Raw genomic sequence first — 13,173 nt, 5'->3', positions numbered from 1 at the left:
TAAAAAGAAACTCAGGTATGTGAGATACACTAGCTTATCACCTACTTTTGGCTATTACATGAACGGTCCTCCCAGTGCAAGCTCAAGCCCAAATATGGATTGGCTCAGGACAGCATTCACATGGCACTCCTCTCTTCAAATGCGGATTTCCAGTTCCTCCTCTGCATGTGTGTAAATAGTTTGAAGGCATCGCATTCACCCCTGTTGAGTCTGCTGTCTATGATAAATAACAATTAGTAGCAACAGCTAAGGATTACAAATTGTTTCCCCACTAGGGAATAGCTAGGATTAGTCAAAAGAAGGTGTCCATGAAAACAATAACACAGTCTTAAATCTGAAATGAAGCAACAACAAATGTTTTCTGCACTAAGAGAACAAACAGCATGAGGTTGGGAGGGGAGTTCTGGGAATACTGTCATTCCAGAAAAAAAGTTAATTGATAAAAATACAGGTGTAGTGGTAGGTACAAGAAACGAGGCACAGACAATGATGCTCCACCATTACCCATGCTTGACAACCTCTCAGCAGCTCTGACTGCTGCTAGCTTGAGGTCTTGCTTGCCGTAGCATGCGTTGCTTCAGCTATGTAGGCTAACTGTGAGGCAGAGATTATATTCTTTGGTTTTCTGTGTGGAAAAATGAATCTGAAAAGCTATGGTGAGTAACACCCTCAATTTTCAGAACTTAATTCATAATAGGGCGCTGTATGTTAGGCGAGTAACATAGATTGGGGCCACATTTGCATAATAAAGACTAATGCTACTGCAAATTATATCTTGCTTTCTGCAATACCATAATTGCAGGCTCTGTGATCTGTAAACATCATCATTTTTAAAGACAACTGAGCCCAAGCACATGCTAACATCTTTCCATCTTGTCCTTTCAGATGGAACCAATGTCTGTAACTGGTGGAGTACCTTATGTAGCAACAGCATTGGTGTAATTTATAGGTTCAGTGCAACACAATGAAAACTGGACCACAGATTTATTTGCCAAGTTCCACAGTAGCCCTTACTGCTTTTAACAAATGCACCTTTGACACATCTGGTTGCACTTACACTGGCTATTTTGTGCCCGAAACATGAGTTAATGCGTTATAAAAACTAGTTATCCTTAAGGTATGTGTGGCTTGTTAACTCTTGATGAAAATCTCTTACCTGCAGAGATGTATTTCAGATGCTTAACTGAGTGACAGCATGCTCATATGCCCAGGAAATACTGCCAGCACTAATAGTGCCACGGCACTGGCTTCACATGACTTATCTGGGAGGGGACAGCCAGCTCCTGCTTAGAAACACACCCCCATCGCCTTTGGCTAAATCCTCATACAGTTTCCACTGCAGTAGCAAAAGGTGAGGAGCTAAACTCTGGGCTCTGAATAGGGAAAAAGGACTTCTCCTAGGCTACCACCAGCAGGAGGTGAGCAAAGAGTGAGCAGCCAGAGTTCAGGGGTGCAATAGCTTGAAAAGATAGATAGCAAGTTTGTAAAAGGCAAGGTCAGGTGTCTGTTTAAGGTACGATTGCAGGCGTCTCTAGGAATTGCCATCAGATCTGTTCAGTGCTTGGCACAGCAGGATATCCTCCAAACACGACACCTAGTCCTGTGTCTGTCCATATAGCAGGGCTGATATGCAACTTTTTGGGTGACAGGTAAGTTGTCCTTACATTTTCCTTTCTATATGTTCTATACTTTCATGGATAGTCGTAGCCTTTTTCTCTCAGTCACTGTTGTTTTCCACTGTCTGTGTACTATAAAGGTTGATTCCAGTGAAGTAGGGTCTAGAACAGAAGACTGAAGCAGGAGGGAAAAGGAATACCAAGCAGCTGGGGCAGGCAGCCAGTGCTCAGCCGCACCTGCCAGCAGCAGGACTGTCTGGCCTGTGTCAGAGCGGGATACAGTGCAGAGAGAAGGGGGCACTTGCGCAGCCTCTGCTTGGGACAGAAATGTAAGGGGACGGCAGAGATAGGACGTAAATAATAATGTAAATGTTAAAACAAACATGGAAAATATGGCAGATCTTTCCATTTCAGATTATGTTGAGCACACACAGGCCAACTAGCCTTTTCTGATACCTGAAGTGGAAAATTCAATGAAAGCAGATCTTTGACTTAATAAGACCATGCTGAGCAAATGATGACACACATGAAAATAATTTTTAAAGGGCATTACAGTTCTTTATTGACTAGTGTATGTTTCCCCTTTAACATCAAGAGATTGGTTGGAAAAACAATTACTTTTACTTCAGGGTTGAGAATTTGGTTTGGATCAAATTTTGGAAAACTGATTTGAAATAACTGAAAAGGAACTATTTTTTTTTAAACAGCACCTGTTCTAGCTAATATTTGGAAATGGCTGCAGGCAGCTGCAAGCTTCAATGGTTGATCCAGGGCTGTATAATATGCCAACGTGAGATCAATGCCAAGCAGTTGAATGGCTTTTTTGTTGACCGAAAGAGCCATGGTTACGCTTTTTTAATGTATTTGGTGTATTCTGAATCAGAAGAGGCATTATCCAACAAAAAAAACCAGTAGGTTATGAGATGTTAGGGAAAACCTAATCCATCAAAATTTATCTTGTTTTAATGTAAAATGTCATCCTGTAAATGTAGTAAAGGTAGTGTACTGAGATTTTGGGGAGAGGAGGGTAAGCAAACACGGCAGTACTGCTTTGAACTGGAAGTCTTTGCCCATGCAAGACTTCTATTGTAGTTTGATTATTTTAAAAGTACTACTAGAAATGTAGTTATGATTTTGACTCCTTCCCAAACTCGTAGAATATGAGGCTCAAGCAAGCTCTTTATCCTCCTAAAAACTGAAAGCAGAGCCACACAATCTCCTCTGCACTGCTGTCTGGCTCTTCACATGCAAAGATTCAGCAGGGTTTGACTCAGTAGTGCTGTATGGAGGAATGGTGGTTGTAGAGAAGACAGGGAGGTACATAGCAGGAGAGCAGGGGATATGAGTTATAACAAGGGAAATTCCAATGAAATAGTAGGGGATGAGGTGTGAATTCACAGTGAAGACAGTCAAATATTTGAACAGATTTCCCAGAGAAGCTGAGGAATCTCCCTCCTTGCAAATACTAAAAACTCAACTTTTAACACTCCAAACAACCTGCTAAGGAAGCTGGAAAGGTGCAAAGCTTCAAAAAGGAATGGATTATTTAAGCTGTCATATTTCAGGCATTGGTGGTGTTTCCTTGGAGGCAGTGGGCACATCTGCACTGAGCAGACCTGTATGTGACAAGGTGGGCATATAGTGTGTGCTACCTAATATAAAATGCATCATTGTGATCAAAAGGTCTTTTGCAAATGAAGATAAGATCTGTTTGTCCCGTTGCAAGTTATTTCTGTTGTTCTATTTAGGCTAGCAGGTTATTTGTGACTGCTCTTACAGGTATTCTTCATCAGATATGATAGAGTCCAACTAAAGTTTTTTCAATAAGGTTGTAGTTGGCAAATGGTGTATCAGAGAAAAAAAACCCATACAGATCTCATAGACTGGCTCTAGTAGCTCACAAAGTCTGATAATGAGGAGCTCTAGATGGGAGGAAAGATAAGAAGTTGTAGGATACCATGACTCCCTTAACACGTTCTTATTTTAAGCAATAGCACCTTAGGGCACCTCTCAGACTACTTTTTTTGGCCAAGGGAGACAGAGTGAAGTTGCTTATTTTTTTTAAGGCTATTATTAAAAGTTAGCATTTCCAACAGGAGAGTACAACCCTGTGTCAAAATAGGGGGGTGGGAGTTTGGGTTCATGGTTTCAAATTTCAAATCACTTTTTGCCTGATTTTTTTTCTTCTCTGAAGTGTTTAACATCAGTTTCTTCCACACTGTGTGGTTTGGTGGACTGGCCTCGTTCTTTTCTGTGCATGAGTAAGCAGAAACCCAAGCAGGAAGAAGTTGTCCAGTTTTTCTGTCTCGTGCCCCTTGGCCTGCATACTAACATATAACGTAGGGAAACAGAGCTGGAAACAGCTGTAAATAAACAGAGATGTGTTTGTAAGAGTGCACCCAGAAAGCTGAAGGATAACCTCTTGGCTAATACGGGGACTTGTTTTTGGCAGTGTATTCCTCCTTTCTGAAACGCTGCAAGAGGAGTACTCCCAAGAGGCTTGATACCATTGTAAAGGTAACAGAATATCATCTTTCTAATGAATAATTTTCCAGCTGTTTTTCTTTGTACCTTTGACAGGTGCCTTTCTACCTTTTTTATGCCTTTCTTTGTTACCTTAGGTAACACAGTTTGCTTGTGCTTGAATATTCTCCCAAGTATGAGAAGCAAAATGGATTAAATCCTCAGTAATCTGGCCTTCATATTATTAGAATTCATGTGTTTGTTCTTAAAGACCGTGTGAAACCAAGAAAGCCTTAAGGAATGTTTTGTTAGCTTTTGCTAATTATGACCTATGGTAAGAGTGCAGCAATATAAAAACAGCCACACACTAATCCCTAGGATAGCCACAGCACGCCCTGAAACACGGAAAACTTTCCATGTCCATGGACAGCAGTGAAACTCCAGCACTTTCTTAAACCTTAGATTTGGTTTGCTTCTTTTATTCCCAAAACCAGCAACTTAAAGTAAAGCCAGAGCCAAATGCAGGGAGATTTATTACAGGGTGGGCAGCTGTTCATCTAGGACTTAAAACCTTCAAATTTACCTTAGCAGGACTTGAAGCAAAGATGATTTTCTCACTTACCATGTTCTTAAGCTGTAACTTACAGTTCCTCCACCACACGAGAGAACACTACGTGGGTCTCTACTGTGTTAAGTCTTCATGGCACAAATTCACAATGTCATAGTGAGATTTTTGTTTTCATTCTTCTTAGTTTAACAGCATGCTGCCATTATGGAAGGGCGCATGTCCCATATCATCACTTGCTTGCAGTCCATGAAGGGCCAGAGTTCCTGCTGAGTGCAATGTGTTCCTGGGCCAGATCAAGGGAGGCAGCTGTGCCACAACACAATCAAAAGTTGCCACCAGTGCCACAATCAAAAGCTTTGGTTTTGGCTGTTCTCCCATTTTTCTTTGTTACCCTCACATCCCTGTTAATCTTCTGAGACAATGCCAATGCCTTAGGAAATAAGGGGATTTTTCTTCTCAAGAGCTCAGCTTTGCTCCATGGCCAATGTGGAGGAGGGAACAGGACAGGACAAAGCACAGAGAGTAAATATTTTACAGTTCTGCAACTGCACTCGAAGTTGAGGGGATTTGCTCTTGTCAGCAGCCAGTTCTTTCACTCTCCATCTGCACAAGGTTCACTTACTTAGATCACCTTTTATTTCAGATGAAAAGAGACCCTGGATATTCCACCATGGCTGAGCAGCAGAAGCAGGTAAAAGCTCAAGGTTGTCTTTTAACAAAAGCATTATACAGGTGCTTTGGAAGGCTGGATGCGTTGAATCATCTTCCAAGGGAAGTGACAGACACATCTAGGCTCTGATCACTTTAGCACAACGAGGAGCTCAGCTCTTAACCACTACAGCAGCACTTTTTCCCTTCCAGTGGACTGCAGCTACAGCACCAGGGGGTGAAGGGACTGTTACATTTGCTTGCACGGCAAGGGACCGCAAGACTCAACTGTAGCCAGAAGCTGTGCCACCTAACTGGGCCCAGTTCTCACAGTGGTCCTGCTAAACAGTATGTTTTTCAGCTGATGTGCCTCAGTCTCTCTACCTTGCAGGCAGCAACCCTGTTCTGCATTTAAGGAATCTGCCAACTTGTACAAGCTCTTTAAGGGCAAGATCTCAAGCAATCCATGGAGTTTGGAAACTACTGTGCTAGATCTGTTAGCATGAAGAGAAACAGGGTGTTAACAATTAGACTTGATGAAAAAGATATTTAATACTGTGGAATTCATTCACAGAATCACAGCCTCCAAACAAGACAGTTTATAGCCAAAGGGCTTTTAAAGTAGCTTGAGTGCTGAGTTTTAGGAGGACATGCACAGTATCTGATGTGTATTAGGAGTTATTAGTTTTTGAAACTGTGAATTCTTCAGCCAAAAGATGCTAACAAATCTGAATGTCTAATTGGTCTAACTAAAAATTCTGACACTTGTAAAGCATTAGAGTTTTTCTTTGGCATGTTCACTCTTCGTCCCAGGAGAAACACAGTTTTGTAGGGTAAAATTCTGTTAAAAAGCTCTAAGCTTTTTATGGATTTTGTAGCCTTTTTTTTTCCTAAAGAATACATAGATAGTGTTCCAGGGTCTAAAGATTAAGAAAGTCTTATCTCATGTCAGTATATGTGAGGCATAACATGGTTGCAATTGGAAGAATGAAACTGCTAAGAGAGCAAATCTCCCACCCCGAATCCAGCACGCACTATCTGAAGCTGGAATAGACAGCTCTTGCCAGCCCTGCATTTGTCGTTCAGTACACCCAGTGATAATGCTGGCAACTGATTGCATTGCTATGTAAACCTACTAGGTTCACAAACATAAAGCTCTAGGGTGAGAGTCCTTTAAATTGCTTCCTCCCCAGTTACTATCTTGATTTGAAAAAAAGAGATTATAAAAGCATGTTTGTTTGTTTAAATGAAGAAAGTTTCAGTGCTAATGAACAAAGTTCTGTCCTGGAGTAGATAAATATTGCTGACAAGTTTAATGTTCTGTAGCTATAACAGAATCTCAAAGCAGCTTAGTACTGAAAGCCATGCAGAGAGGATTCCTCCACGTTGCATTACCCTCAGCGCACCTGTATTCAACATTTATTAGTGTGCTGTCTCTCATTTGTCCTCCCTGACAGGAGACAAGCAGGACAGCAGCTATGAATGACACTATTTTTAATTCAGGTTGTTTGCGCAGCACAACACCACAGTAAAAAAACAGGAAGAACAGAGCAATGAACAAGACCCTATCTGTACTACCTTATTTTAGAATTGCATTGATTTGTTTTGTTTAAACATTTATCCTGCAGATAAATATAATGCCTATTCACCCGAGAAAACCCAAAATAAGATTGCTGAACTTCAGGTTGCTCTAAAAGGCAGGTAGTTAATTATACATTTATTGTGTATTTGCTAAACAACTTGGTTTTGAATATTTAAATGTTCAGAAGTATTGAATGTTGTTTTTTGAAAATACTTATTCCTGGAATCAAAAGGTCTTACTGGTGATTTTCTGACTCTTTTGCAGTTGCTTTGCATAGTTAAAATCCTTACTGTGATAAGAGTTATGCTAACATTATAGCTGCCCTTATGCTGAACACAGGAATATTTCTCAAGTAGATAACACTTCTGTGACTGAGGGCAAAGAACTTTATACTGTTAAGAAACTGAGTATTTTATCTCCTTGTCAACGTGCAGTTGTTCTGTACAGATGGCTCAGTGCTAGAGCTGAGTTGTACCTGTGATGGCCCAAAGGCACAGCCAATTGCGTTATACACAGAAAGGTAATGTCCTGTATGAATCTCTGTTACACGTGGGGAAAAAAAGGCAAGCTTCTAGGCACATGAGCCCAACTTAAGAGTCGGTTTTCAAAGCAAAATGAAAGTTGAGAGGAGCGGGTTAACTGGAGCTATTAATCAGAGTACAACAGTTCTTGACTACTGTGGGGGAAAACATGCTGCTTACTGGGAGGGAGAAAGGTGTTGAAGTGCAGCACCATTCCCTAACCCCAAGTCTTCCTTTACTACTGCTCCAAGTTATCAATCATCCAGGTACCAAGAAGCAAGCCAAATAAAAACAAAGATGAAAAAAATCAGCAGTCTGTTCTGTCCCTTCGGATATTTCCAGCAAAATTCCATATCAGTGACACTTCAAGTCTCCATGAGCGCAGCAGGTGGATGTGTGTGTACTCCTCCCCTCAATTACGCACGATATCCCATAACAGCTTTGTTGGTATGACCTTTATAGAGTTTATGAAACAAATCATGCCGTCATAGGATGCCTTGACCTCCTGCATTTCAGTTACAAAAAATGCTGGTGTAGGACACAGCAGCACATGTTTACTCTCGTTGCTTGCTCACAGGAAGAGAAGTTCTGGGATGCCATGAAGATCACTGCTTGTGTCTTTGGTACAGGTCTGCTCGTATTCACTGCCTTAGTGAACTCTGTTTCTTGGTAAGATTGTTTGAACAAAGAGGATTGAAGATTAAAAATGGATGATGAAAAGATGGTCAACCAAGACCTTTGCTCCCACAGGTTTGTGCAGAATATCTGGGATGCTTCAGGCCGTTTCTGGCAATCAGTATGGCTAAAGTTCTACTACATGTGTGAGGGAGAAGAGTGGACAATCTTCTTCCTTGGTGAGTTACCCAGATTACCAACTCTGCTGTAGGAGGAATTATGCATATACTACACGTAGAAGGGGGACATGAACGTGCCTTCCCAAACTCACTAATCCTCCCATTGTAAAAGCACCTCTGGGCTTCTAAGCCGTCCTCCACTGATGTAATGCAACTGCGCTGCCTTTGGACTGACTCATCATTAGAACCACTGTACAGATTGAAAAGCCCCTTCTTAGCGGTAGTTGTGCTCTTTCAACCTATGTGACACTCGTCTACTCTAACCTCTTCCCCATTCCCTAGGTCTTACATGGGTGCCAGAACCTACCCATATTCCATTTTAAAGCCTCTCGGGGCAGGGGATACGCACCTGGCACATCTGGGCCCCAGCAAAGTCCTCTGGACACTACACCACTGTACTGTGTTTCTAATCTAGCTATAGCTCTCAGTTTATCCACACATCTCTACCCTCTCCTCATGCCACAGGGGCTGCGTTGGTTCCTGTGCTTGCTTTCTGGTGCTTCAATGGAATCCTTATGGTGGCTGATGTAACAGGAAAGCCAACTTTTATTACTCGCTATCGCATTCAGATGGGCAAGAATGATCCTGTAAGTATTTCTCCTTCTCTCTCTTCTGCTGGCTAAACGCTTCCTGCAGTGTCTTAGGCTAGGAGTGAGGAGAAGAACCTGTTATGCTTTCCTCTTGCAACCAGGTAGGATTCAAGGAGAATCAAGCCGAGTCTTGTATATCTACTGCGGAGAGGAAGGCAGTTTTTGTAATTAGGCTGCTGATCAGATCTGGGTTGACAGCTCATTAAAAAGTTGATTCCAAAACCAACACAGAAATAGCCTTCAAATCTTAAAGTTCTTTATCTCCCCAACTCAAGGCCACATTGCTTCTATTTAGTCTCAAGTCCTGACTTCTCTTTTGCAGGTGGACACAAAGAAATTGATCCAAGCCATCTACACAGCCCTGTGTAATCAGTTCTTTATCTCCTTGCCCATGCTCGTGCCCATGTTCTACATCATGAAGCGGCAGGGAAACACCTTCAGCAAGGAACTACCCACCTTCCAGTGGTTTCTTGTGGAGCTAAGCATCTTTACCTTACTAGAGGAGATTCTCTTTTATTATTCACACAGGTGAGCTGAGCACAGGAACAGGACTTTCTGCATTTCCCCCATGCCTTTAAGCTTATACCCACCTCCTGCAACAGCAAAGATCTTAGTCCCCCTCTTCCCTCAATCTTGTACTTACGTGGGAAGACTTACAGGTCACGGAATCCACCCTCACAACACGCAGCTTGGGTGCTGCAATGCTGCAATTAACTCTAGTAAGCAAAAATGGGTAAAATTACAAAGGTGGAGCAGCTTAGAAGCTAAAAAAAAAACAAACCAGCCTGTTTCACACCAAAGCTGTAACCCAATGTTCTTCAAAAAGAGAAGAGCAAGACTGACTATCCTGAAAGAAAAGAGTTCAAGACGTCAGCAATTGATCTCTCGTTCACTTGTACAGCACCTACAAAACAGGGCCTGGCTCCTGACACTGCGGGCTTTCTAAGCACTGACACCAGCATTAAAGGAAAAAACTTCAAGCAAAGAAGGAAAAAAAGCCTTCAAGGCTGAGCAGAAGCAAGTGCAGCATTCTTGGAACTATGTAGGTTTTCCTTTTGGACAAATGAACACAAAACCCACCCATAAAACCCAATTTCTTAAGGGCCCACAGAACCTAAAATTCTTTCGCTAATAGTTGCCAGTAGGTAAAGTGAAAACATGAAGTAGAGTCCTTCCTTCAAAAATACTCCCAAGTTTGAGCAAAGGAGTCATTCAAAGACTTTGATTTATGGGATCTACCTGGACTGAAGTTTAACATCAGCTAGCAGATGCATTCATTGAGTGATGCCTCAGTGCTAAAGAAAATAACAGAGAAAGAAGTCCTGCACCTTTATTCCCAGCTGCTCTAAATTCTTTGTTTTAAAGAAGGGGCATGAGCAAGTCCCCAGTAGAAATTCTGTACTAGTTTACATGCTCTTCTTACGGAGCTCAAACCCTGCCTTTCTCTGTTTTCTCTCTCCTTAGGCTTGTTCACCTCCCACTCCTGTATAAGCACATTCACAAGAAGCACCATGAATGGACAGCCCCCATTGGCGTGGTCTCCATTTATGCTCACCCAGTCGAACACATAGTAAGTGGATTCTTGCACAGTCACCCTCCAGGTCTTGCATGGAGTGTGATTTCTATGGGATGAGGGGAGTGATAAGAGAAGAGCTAATGTGCCCTTAGACTCTTCTTTCTCAAGAAGAGGAAGCCAAGCTGCTTTGCCAAGAAGACTAGTTGTAAAGGGCTGCAGTACTATGAGCACAGAGAGGGCCTCCATCAGATAAGGAAGTGAATGGTGCATCCTTGAGCACAGAGGAGACTTTCAGCACAAGATGTGACGCACACACAGTCCAGGTTACTGCCTGGAATCAGAATTCTGTCAAAGGTTGCATGGTGGTGGCTGGGATCAAAGTTTGCAGGAGTGTCTCCCAGTGCTGCTTCAGCTGAGGCTTCTCATGCAAACACATCCCACCTTCAGAAGATTCCATTTCTCACCACTTCCTGTTAACAATAGTCCTGGGCTGCAGCACCAGCTCTGTGTCTCCCTAACTGAGGGCCTTTGGCCAGCAGGATAACTTTTGATATTCCGGAGTCCAGCCGAACCCGGCTGGTGCGGTAAGCTCGGTCTGGGTAGCAACAGCCACTTATGCCACTGGTAGGACACAACAGCTGGGATCATCACATCACTGCCTTTGACTACACACATCCCCAGGCCAGTGCCCTTTGACACTCAGGTTTCCCAAGAGCAGCTTCATTCCAAGGTGAAGCTGAAATTCAGACCCCTGACTCCAGGGTGATTTACTGGAATCACGCTGCCCTCCCACCCCTGGTTTGATCTCACATCTAACTTGTTCTACAAGCTTGGGCTGTGACTGTTTTGCAGTGAGTAAAACTCAGAGTAAGTAATTTCTTTTATGATTATGTAATTTTAGTAAGGTGTTTGCACAAAACGAGTGTGATCTATCATCCAGGTGAAACAATTCAGCTCTAGAGAAGAGCCTGCTTATTGTGGACCCATTAATGAGATAAGAGTTTGCTTCTTATTTCTAGCTCTCCAACACGCTGCCTGTCATGACTGGCCCGATGATCATGGGGTCTCATATTGTTTCAATCACAGCGTGGTTCTCCCTTGCTCTTGTAACAACGAGCATTTCACACTGTGGCTACCACCTGCCCTTCCTACCATCGCCGGAGTTCCACGACTTCCACCACCTCAAGTAGGTTGGGGCACAGCTCAACTTGCCCCTCTGCTCCTGTGTGTGTCCTGGCACTGCTGACAGGCAAAGCTCCTTCCTGGGGGTCAAGTGGGTTTGCGTAACTCGGGTACAAGCACCAGAGCCCATCCAGTTCATCCTGTCACAGGCACTGTCAGTTCTTAAAGCAGTTAAACAGGGATTGGGATTTTGGAGACTGCAGCCCCCTGCCCACACAACTGCCAGCCCCTCACTGACATGTGCCCTCTCCATGAGCTGACTCGAGAGCTTCCCCCAAAGCACAAGCGCTGCAGCCGAGGTTGCGTTTTGAGCATCCTAAGATTACATGGAAAGAAAGCACAAGCAGGCATCAGCTCGTTCCCCAGCACAGGCGCAGGGACATCTCTGCAAGGCTCTTCCTACAAGTTCAGAAGTCACAGCATGAGATCTGGAATAAACACAGAGCAAGGGTAAAGTGCAGGGCTGAAATAAGCGTACAGGGAACCTCTGTCCCTCTCCCATACACTGGGATTAGTGCCACTGACCAGAGCACCTTGCCCAGGCAGCCACGGGTGACCCTTCCTGGCAGAGATTCCCAGCCTCCTTCAACACTGCAGAGAGCAGTTTCAGCAGGTTGTTCAGGAACGCGCCACCCTAGGAGTGGAAGAACTGTTCCCATCTCCCACATGCACACAAAATTCACAGATTCTCCCTCTCACACTTTGTCCCTCCTGCAGAAACAGCCAACGTGGCTGTTCCATCGCTAACCAAACCACAGTTCTCATTATCAGTCAGGGCTCTGGAAGGAGATGGGAAGGGGAAGGGCGAGGTAACCTCAGCAGCTTCTAGTGATGTTTACTCTCTGCTTGGTTCCCAGGTTCAACCAGTGCTATGGAGTCCTGGGAGTGCTGGATTACCTGCATGGAACAGATACAACATTCAGACAAACCAAAGCCTACCAGAGACACAAGGTCCTCCTCAGCCTCACGCCGCTCTCGGAAAGCATCCCTGAGGAACCAAGGAAGGCAGAGTGAACCCAGCAGCCTGTGGCTGTCGCAGAGCACAGCGATGAGCAGAGCAAAAGACAATGATATGCCAAATATTTTAATTGGGAAGCAAGTTATTGCTCCCACATAACAAAACTCGAAGCTGAACATGCTGCTTGAAATGACTGCAGTTTTGCTGCCTGTTATTTTCTACCCAAGGCATAAAAAAACGGCTCTAGAAAGCTATTTTAAAACAAGTTTAGAGACTCTTTTATTTTTTTTCCTTAATGCCTTACTTCCTTGGTTCAAGCTGCCCACACCTAAGCCAGATGTGTTCCAGCTCACAGGGCTTTAGGGAGTCCCTGGAAAGTTCTCACAATTAAGGTTTTAACACCTCGGCTTTCACAGGCCGTGCTCTGGCCTCTTCCTGCAGCATCGCATATAACCACCAGGCAGCTAGAAATACACGAGACAGGATTAAACCTACTGTTTTTCTGAGACTCAGAACAGCTGAGATGGGGGATGCAACCCTGCAGAGAAGTCAGCAGGGCCACAACTTCAGAACCATTCTGCCCTGCAACAGAAGCCTGACCGCCTCCCAGCAGCCTTTCCTCAAGCGAGGTCAGTACAGGTCTAGATTACAGGCTGTCCTGCCCTCATCCCTGCT

At 43.7% G+C, this 13,173-nt stretch overlaps 1 protein-coding gene across 3 annotated transcripts; it reads left to right on the top strand.

Annotated features, from left to right (window-relative positions):
• Positions 1-1,141: 1,141 nt before the first annotated feature.
• FAXDC2 (fatty acid hydroxylase domain containing 2) lies at positions 1,142-12,807 on the top strand. Of its 3 annotated transcripts, none has more exons than XM_069869193.1 (10): positions 1,142-1,649; positions 4,069-4,133; positions 5,291-5,338; positions 7,976-8,067; positions 8,149-8,252; positions 8,718-8,839; positions 9,165-9,370; positions 10,307-10,412; positions 11,378-11,544; positions 12,398-12,807. In XM_069869193.1, exons 3-10 carry the CDS (start codon positions 5,291-5,293, stop codon positions 12,552-12,554), a joined length of 1,002 nt encoding a protein of 333 aa, XP_069725294.1. In that variant the 5' UTR covers positions 1,142-1,649; positions 4,069-4,133; the 3' UTR covers positions 12,555-12,807. The 3 variants fall into 3 exon arrangements, with proteins under 3 accessions (XP_069725294.1, XP_069725296.1, XP_069725295.1); XM_069869195.1 differs by having other exon boundaries at positions 1,330-1,418; XM_069869194.1 differs by lacking the exon at positions 1,142-1,649 and having other exon boundaries at positions 3,820-4,133.
• Positions 12,808-13,173: the final 366 nt, after the last annotated feature.

The sequence above is a fragment of the Phaenicophaeus curvirostris genome, chromosome 15 (genome assembly GCF_032191515.1).
Source record: "Phaenicophaeus curvirostris isolate KB17595 chromosome 15, BPBGC_Pcur_1.0, whole genome shotgun sequence".
In the NCBI taxonomy this organism is placed as follows: Eukaryota; Metazoa; Chordata; class Aves; order Cuculiformes; family Cuculidae; genus Phaenicophaeus; species Phaenicophaeus curvirostris.
The sequence above is the reverse complement of the archived record's forward strand: the minus strand, read 5'-3'. Positions and strand labels throughout refer to the sequence as shown.